General features: G+C 48.0%; 1 protein-coding gene across 2 annotated transcripts in view; it reads left to right on the forward strand.

Moving 5' to 3' along the window:
* Window positions 1-8,934, forward strand: part of LOC108120830 (uncharacterized) — a 39,089-nt gene extending 30,155 nt beyond the window's left edge. For both annotated transcript variants that reach the window (XM_017234660.3, XM_017234662.3), the window contains 2 exons: window positions 5,872-6,354; window positions 6,415-8,934. In XM_017234660.3, coding sequence (XP_017090149.2) covers window positions 5,872-6,354; window positions 6,415-8,498 — 2,567 coding nt within the window. In that variant the 3' untranslated portion in view covers window positions 8,499-8,934. The remainder of the gene's footprint in view (window positions 1-5,871; window positions 6,355-6,414) is intronic.
* The last annotated feature ends 193 nt before the right edge of the window (window positions 8,935-9,127 follow it).

The raw sequence follows: 9,127 nt of genomic DNA on the forward strand, positions 1-9,127 counted from the left end.
ATATCAAAGGGAGACAAAGGAATACGTAGCGCTACTCCTGCCACTGTGACTCCGATTCGTTCGGGAGTCCTCGTTCGGGATTTGCCATTGCGATTGAGGGAATGGCACTTGAAGACATATTTGCTGGAGAGGCCAAAGTGCACTTGCTCCATCTGCTTGAAAAGCTCTCCATTTCTTTGCCATGCTTTGGCCCCACAAACAGGTTCATCAGGACCTCCAGGATCTTGGCCAGCAAATCAAAGTGCGTGCCGCGTGCTTCCCTTTCCGACTTTGGTTGAGCTAGGTCCGGAATCCGGAATCCGGAATCCACATCCGGATTTGTGTTCCGGATTCGGCTTTGGGTTTCACTTTCGGGTTCAAAGTTCTTGCAGCCCCCCGCTATCCCCCCTTCACTCTTTTCCATCGTGCATTTCAATTTACATTCCGCCCGCAGGACTTATTGCTTTTTTCGCTTTGATGTTCCCCTTTTTTGGGCGAAAACAGTCACCCCGGTTTCCACTCCCACTAGAAATTCATGGCTTTTTATGGAGGCATGTCCTTTGACGCTTATCTTGACGCCTGGCACTGGAACTGGCACCAGGACTCTGCCAGAGACCGAAGGCACATTTGTCTTTCACTAACTTGATTTCGACTTCAATACGCAAAGAAAGCGCTGAGTTGTTATAACTTGCTAGAAGTTTCGAAGCCGAAATCTAGTTTTCTAGTTTGTTTCTGGCAGTGTATTTCAATTCCCATACGGCCAAAGCTTCAAGTGGACCATCGAGTCATAAAAACGCACTTTCTGGCGATTGTTTGACTATTCATAGATATTCTGCCCAGGGCAGGACACGACAGGACTTAGCTGCCCTTGTGGTATTTGAATTTGTGGTTATTTCAAGTGAAAAGCAAGACTGTCAGATAGGAAAGAAGTACAAAAAGTTGTCAAGCAGGACGATAAGACTTTCTTGTTCATTTCTTAAGTGAAGAAAAATTGAAAAATTGAATTCGACTAGATATAGTCTAAGGAAAAAGAAAAGAAACTATTTTTTCATAGTTATTTCTTAACTTCCTTAATCATTTAATGCTATTCTTCCGTAACATCCTTGCCTCACTAGAGCCTAGGTTCCTCTCACCTGGATAAAGCACTTTCATTTCCGCACCTCAGAAACATTTTCGTGTTCAACAGCCGAACCGCAACATTTAAATTTATTAATGCCATAAAATGATATTTCTGTGCGGCCTAAGCAGCCCGGCTCCAAATGGGCTCATAAATATTTAAAACCGCTTAAAAACACGCACCAAGTCAAAAACAAAACCCACAGCTAACAAACGTTTAATTTTATTGCCCTGGCCAGAAACCGCATTCTCCGCAACCCAGTCTCCATTTTCCGGCCTTAAAGGGCTGCTCCTTGAGGCCGATAAAATGATGCTTAATTCACTTTTGATCGCGTTTGGGAATCACACCTATTGAAGAAGTCGAAATGTCTTGACCACCCAAGAGCTCAAGAGCCCATCAAAAATACATAAAACCCGACTTGAGCACACTTCGTCTAGCAACATGATCCGGGCTAATTGAAGAGCTAAAAACTGAAATTTGTGTAAATTATTCTCAACATAAATTAGCCAATTAATGGCTGTGCAGTGGCAGGCATCGTATCCACAGCTTGTCAACAGGAACTGCCAGTCTTCGGAAAAGCCAAACGTGTTGGCAAGAGAAGTAAACACGATGGCCAGTATCAACTTATAAGTCAGCCTGTTTCTTTGAATCTTGACTTTAGTTTGAAGCCCCAATTTGACCACTAGATCCTATTCTAAACTTTCATCTATACTTTTTGGTGAAAAATCTAAAAAAGGTCATATTTTGACGCTGATTTTCCTCTTAATGGCGAAATGACGTCCACTTATTTCGCTTAAGAATCCAAGGCTTAAGTTTAAGCCTTTGCTTTAGGTCGATAGGCCTTTTCTAGCCACAAATTGGCTTGCAGAACATCAATGCCTGCTGCCTATTCTAACTAACTGATAAACAATCAACCTTTTTCTGGCTTTTATGGCCTCCCTGAAGCAATTGGACATTTAATCGCCAGACAGCCAGGAGCTTAAGTTTTTTAGCACGAATGGCTATTTTGTAGTTTAGATGCAGATTGTTGGAGAATTGATCCCCAAATCGATCACCAATATCCACAAATATTCCGCTGGTGAATCGGATAATTATTGGCAAAGATATATCATCCCTGTGGGCCATATTGGCATCTTCATGAAATAACCAAATTTTTAAAGGGGGTAGTCCAGAAAATTGTAAAGAAAATTAGGAAAAGCGTTCCTTCTAGATTGTGCTAAAGACAGATACAAAATCGAATTACAAATCAGTTAAAGTATGCCACTTGAGAGTTCGATGATTGTTAGCAAAGATATTGCAATCGCTTTGGGCTATATTTAAAGGGTCTTTAGTCGTAAAGTCCTGTCAATATCTACTAGTTTAGGACTCTGCTCTATTAGTTTCATCTGCCCTAAGCTGGCTCAAAGAAAATTACAGTAGCTTTATTGACTACCCAACAATCAAGCAAGCTTTCTGTCTTTTACGGCCTGCTCGGGGCGGTGGGCTTTTGGGTGTCCGGTCCGGTGTCCAGGCTGGTCAGCTTAATGACCCTGTGTCTGGGCGGGTCGTGAAAGATTTGACGATCGCGCCAGAAGCATTTTAATTTGTTTGCCACCTCAGCGGAGGGGAGACTGGGAGCAGATCGGAACACAATTTTAATTAAATCTTAACGAAATCAGAGTCTTATTTATATTGTTGTGTGTGGCGTTTTGTTAACCCATTAGCAGCGACAACGATTTAGCTGGACAGAGTGGTGCTGTTGCCGTTTTACAGTTGTCTGGCCCGAAGCTGAGCCATCGGAGACAGACATGGTGATGGAGTTGGAGCTAAGGCTGTAAAGCTGGGGGGGATTAGAGGGAGGAGAGAGTGGTCTTTTCATGGCGCTGCCATGTTTAGTGGCAATTAAAATGTTTTTATCTTATTAGTGCGTCTTATCTGCGGCTGCCATTTAAGATATATGCGAGGGACGTGCGCGAAACGCCGACCAAGACAGTTATCGATTGTGCAGCATCTATGGAGGATCCCTGGGAGGAGAAGTCTGAGGTAGACGCAAAGAGGGAGATGATTTGGCAAGACGGCCATCCAAAGTCCGGAGCTGAGGTTAGCGTTAATCTCTAGCTTGATTGAAAATACCTAGAGTTCCTCAGGTGCTCGGTGCCAGTAACCCTGACTTGGATCCGATTTCATTGTAAGTTCCCACACTCTAGTTTTGGCACATCGGTCTTTTAGAAGCTATAGAATGTGAGGTCTTTCTTTAATTAATAGCAAATCAAATCAATAATGTTTATGACTCTAGAGTTGATCTGCCGTGGCAGTTAATCACATGCATCAGCAATCAATTCCAAACGCCTTATTCAGCCGCCAGCCCAGACACAAATCAATTGACCGATTTGCACGCTTGGACATTTTTCTCGATTGAATTATTATCACCAAAGTCGCACTGGGCCAGGCCAACAGCTCCTACCAATGGTGTAGACTGGTGTCCGGAGTCTAGAGACTAGGCACCAGTCACCAGGGTCCAGAGTCCGGAGACTGGAGACCAGAGACCGGAGCTAGAGGCGACTGACATCGGTGCGGCGGCTTTGACTGACTGGCTCTCGTCACCGGGAACGTGGTCCGTGGATATAGACATGAATGCCCCAGTGGCCACTGGCCATGTTCAGCTTATGTTGGGCGGATTGGTGTGGAGCGACCATATTTGCAGCACCAGGCGGGCCAACAAGTTGCAAAACAAATTTGTCAGAGTGTTGTCCATTTTTGGGCAGTCGTTGCAGCTTTGGATTTGTGATTTGTGCAATGCGTTTTCGATGTTGCAGCAGCAGTTGCATGTTGCTGGGGCTGATTGCTATTCCTGTTGCAGTTTCAGTCGCCGGTTCCGGCACAATGTTGTCATTAGCTAATTTGGCAGCCGTCTGCGTTTAATTAGAGGTCTGCCGACCCGGAGCAACACTTTCGTTTTCTTGGTGCCTCAAGCGGCCCCAGCTGACCCATCTGCCCCTTGGTCAGGCACGCCTTCAATCGCGCCCTGTCCCGCTTAGTTGCGGTTCAGGTGCACTAAAAAAAATGGACTATATACCATTATTGGATTATTCAGTGTTGCATTCCTTGGGAAACTAAACGATTCGGTTTTTTAAGTGTGCCAGAAGGAGATCACGTCTCACGTAGTGGCCATTAAAGGCCACAGCATCACGATCAAGCTGGAGTTGGAGTCGATGCTGCAGCTAGAGCCTCGAGTTGGTCGAGTCGGAGCTGAGTGAATGACTTTGAGCCGGTCTGTCGTCACACCCCATGTAATCCTCGCACGATCTCTGCGCTTCAACCTTTTTGATAAGGGCCGGGGCAACACAACCCACCATCGGACTGACAGATCCGTCCGCCTGCGACTCCTCAAGCTCCAAGTGCAACTCCATCTCTGAGCCCAAGTCCGACTCCACCTTAACCTACTCCTCTCTCAACTGGGGCCCCCCTCACAAAGGTCGTTAAAGTCGCATTGCTGCCGTTGTAGTTGGATTTCAGAAACGGTGCTCAGAGCTCAGGGCCTTGTTCTTTCTGCAGGTCATCAGGGCTTTGTTATGATCTTAGAGAACAGATCGTCTCACTCTAAGTAGTTTAAAGTAAAATTTCTTTAAATATATCATCACTCAAGCTTTAAATAAATATCCATTTATGTTCTATGTTGAAAACTGGATCAATCATACCTAGACTTATTTCCGAAGCCATAAGTTTATTGCATTCCTCGTGGCCATGTTTTGATGTCACAATTTGTTAGCGCGTAATTGCAGTTTCTCTGGCCATAATTTTTGTGAGAGTGTACAAGCCTCGTTTATACTTGAGGTTCGCCCCTCCTCCGTTGATGGTTTCTTTTTTCATTGAACGTTGTGCAAATGTGCTAAAAAGCGAAAGAGATGGCTGGATGGAGAAGTGAAAGAGCAGGGACTACTGACTCTGGCCGTATTGGCTCAATCCAATATTCGGTATTTTGAAATACCGTCACGTTTCGACATTTTACTACTCACTTGTGGCACGTTGTTGCCATTGAGCATATCAGTTTGGAATTTTATTGGCCACGCTCCTCTCGGTCTGCGTAAATCCTTTTTTCGCTCTCCGCCAGCATCGTACACTTGGAATACTTTTTTGGTAACAAAATCGCCGTTAATACCCCAATAAGCCGAAACCATAGTCCAACATGGGGCTTCTTTTCGCTGTGTAGTTTTTCATCTTCGCCCGGGTGTCTTCACCTTCGCCTTGCCATTTGGAGCCGACTGATCTTGGCCTTGATAGCCGCATATGAAGGAGGCCACAAACTAGTCCCCCAAGCTCCGATCTCCGCCAGCTCCTGACATTTATATTGGCAAATATTTTAAATATTCGATGCTCCCCCAATGTGGGTGTTGCTGCTTCAGGTGTCGTTATCGGGGCTTTCTGGTCTTTATGGTTCGGGACGAGGGCATGGTGGGCTAATCTCTAGCCGGAGCGACAAACCACGTTATTGTTTTTGATTCGAAAGAATCTTTAATATAATTGGAATTTTTATAGCCATGTGAAGTCTGAGCTGGCCTTACATGCCAACGGAAGAGTGGTTGGGTTTCTGTTGGACTTGGTTCATTAAAAGCTGGTAAAAGAATCTACAACAAGAGGATATAGAAACTGTAAATCTTTCTGTTTTAGAAAGTCGAATTAAACTGTAATTAAATTATAAATAAAAAGTTAGTTGAATGAGTAAAATAGTTAAAGATTCTATTATAATACCTTTAATAAAAACTATTCATTTAATTTTTATTATTTTCTATCAACAGTTTCCACACCTTTACCCGCATACCGCCAGGAGACTGGCTCCCCAGCTTCCTCTCCAGAAGATGGCCTGCCCCTGGGGCTTGAAGGTTCCCGAACAGTAGAGCCGCAGGCCCAGGAGAACGACTACGTGCTCGAGGAATCTGTCCGGAGAGGGCTCCTCATACCGCCGCCTCCTCAGTACCCTCCCTACCCCAGCCTCCTGCCGCTAACCCCGCCTCCCAGCTACACAGAGCGACCCCGCCAAGGAGTGGTCGAAGTCGTTGCCCGTCCAGTACCATTGCCGGTGCATCCATCGGCCGCTGAGTTAGAAGCACGCCAGCAGGCGCGACGGCGGCGCCGCCTCCGGGACTTGCAGCAGCAGCAACAGCAGCTAAGATTTGCGTCCAGCACAGATAGCTCTAGCAGCTCCGGATCCAGCAGCTCCGAATCGAGCAGCGGTGGCAGTGGGCACAGACGCCGACAACGACGCAGACGAGGATTGAGAGGTGAGTACTCCACAGAACAGAATGGTCAGAATGGTTTATGCAACAGTTACTATTTTTCAGATGCCTATTGTCCGGACCTACTGCACGCCTGTTCCCTGATTCTTCAGCAACCCAACGGCAGTAGTTCAAGTTCGGTGGGAAATTTTACGGCCACTCCACCGCCACCGGCTCCTCTAGAGCCGGAGAGCGTTGAGTACAGCTCAGACTATGTGGAGATCGACGAGCTTCTTCCATTAGTCGCCGCCGGGCGGGCCAAGAGCACTCCCCAACTGGCGATGGGTCAGAACCTGAGCCTCCGCCGTCCGCGCATTTCATTGACCTGGGTGCTCCGAGAACAGCAGCAACAACAGACTCAGCAGCAGGCACAGACACCGGCAAGTCCTGCGACGCCACAGAAGGAGCCCTCCACAGATGCGGTGGAAAAGCAACCCGCCGAGAAACTTTTACTGCCAGCCAGAACCGAGCCGGTTCCGACTCAGCTGGATGTCTCCAAGAAGCGGTACAGAGTCAAACAGTTGCCTGGCGGCGGAGAACCGCTCAATGGCTATGCCACCACGCCCACCGCCCACCAGGCCCCTCCAAACGGTCATCTGACCAACCAGAAGTTCTTCAGCAACCAGAACCTGCTGGACGTGTCCAGAAATGGTCCTTCTGCGGGGGCCCCTGTGGCCACCGCCGCATCCACCAAAGAATTGCTCTTCGTGTGCACTCCCCAGAGGGCGCCCCGGAGTGATGGCCACAGCGAAGCCCTACTCCTCGCCAGGAAGAGGAACGAGATCCGCAAAAAGCTGGCCTCCCGACTCCAGCAAGCACGATCCCAGGCTAGTGAGACCAGAGGATCGGTCACAGGAGCGGAGTCGCTGAAGTGCACCTCCTACTCGGAGCCCAGCTTGGTTGCAGCCTCGGAGGGAGGAGGGGGAGCGACCAGCGGAGGCGGAACCACAGGTGCCGCTCAACAACCACAGCAGCAGCGGAGGCATCGCCACCGCAAGCGCCGGGATCGCAATCGAGTGCAACGCTTTGGCTACGAGATCCATAACGTCGACGAGTTCCTCTCACGCTGTTCCCTGGCTACGCCGGGAAACATCCCGGTGGTCCTGGCAACGGCTAGCACACTCTACCAAACACGCCCTGGTGGCTACCAGCTGGAGATCCCCCTGCCTCTGGGCATGGTGGTGAATGCAGTGTTCAAGAACCAGAACTGGCTGTACGTCCAGACGCCGCACGCCGAGGAAGGATATGTGGGCTACGCCTGCTGTTTACCCTTGGGTATTCTGCCTCAACAGGCTAGGAATGGGTCCTCCAGAAACACCCCCTGCTGGGAGACCAATGCGGACGTGTTTCCCCGACCTTGTGGAAACATGACCGATTCCGAGAAGGAGATCCGTTTACGGGGAGGCACTCGATCGGACGGTGCTCGCACGCCACGTAGTACTAAGCCTGCTCAGGATGATCTGCTGAAGATCAGTAGCACCACCATTAACAACAACAACAACCAGCACCACAGCAATAACAACAACAAGAGCGGTAGCACGGCCAGTTCCCTCTACGGAGAACAACAGGTGGATAAGCTGTACTTGAGAGCGGCATCCAAGCCGCGTCTGGTGGAGAAGGCCTACGCCCAGCTGCGCTCTACGCGGAACGTTACTTCCGGATCTGTTTCAGCCAGGAGCGCGGCCTCCCAGGACGAATATGTGACCCTGCAGCAGAAGTCGGCGACCAAACAGTCGCATTCCAATTCAAAGGCGCCACCTGTCTCCCATCTTCACCAGTCGCAGCCCACGCGACGCCTCTCGAACGTCTCCTCATACATCACCAACGGCCAGAACGGCCAGCATCTGCATCCTCATCCCCATCAGCATCCGCAAACGGTCCCCCTGCCACCATACAAGCCGGCCAAGAGTCAGGCCGAGTCGCTCAGACTTCTCCGACAGCAACAGCAGGATGAGGTGGGCCAGCGGCAAACTCTAGTCGCTATCAGCACGGACTACATCACGGAGAGCATCGCTGTGCACAAGGGGGAGATTGTGACGTTGTGCGACTGCCGGGAGTCCAAGGACCAACGTCAGTGGTTCTATGTCCGGACGCGGGACGGACGTGAGGGCTTCATTCCCGCCGAGGTGGCTGGCCACGGATACCTGTAGATTGCTTAAGTGTGAACTTTTTGGATAACTAGACCCTCGTAGTCCCACTGAGATTTCATAAACGATCCTCCTGGTGCCCCACCGCACCGCCAAACAAGTCAAGCTCTACAGTTAATACATTTAGCATTATAACCATTATAGACACTTGTAGGCCCAGACCCTTCATTCGCGCTCCATAGTACGCTTCTAGTTATAAACTGTAATCATGTACGTATCGGTCGATGTCTGTAATTTAAAATTTCCATTAACGTGTGAGTGTGTCCTTGTGAAAAAGCCCACAGGATTTTATATTTATCCATTGTAATAACAATAAGACCATAAGTCCATCTACTAGAAAAACTTGCTAAGCGAAGATCAAAGACGAATGCAGAGAAAACCCATTTTGTAAACTTATTGTACTTGATGCTTCTCCTAAATAACATGAAAAGATATTAAAATAAATATATACATAAATACATAAATATCATGAGTTATATTTAATACAAATTGTACTTCATTTACCTATATTTCCAGGTTTTTTCTAATTTTTTTTAAATATTTCCGAACTCTTCTGAGAGTCTCAAGTCCAATAGTGTGGCCGACATAAGGATCGGTTTAGGATTTTTCTCACTTCTCGCATGATAGTGTTT

This window comes from Drosophila bipectinata, chromosome 3L (assembly GCF_030179905.1).
Source record: "Drosophila bipectinata strain 14024-0381.07 chromosome 3L, DbipHiC1v2, whole genome shotgun sequence".
Taxonomy (NCBI): Eukaryota; Metazoa; Arthropoda; class Insecta; order Diptera; family Drosophilidae; genus Drosophila; species Drosophila bipectinata.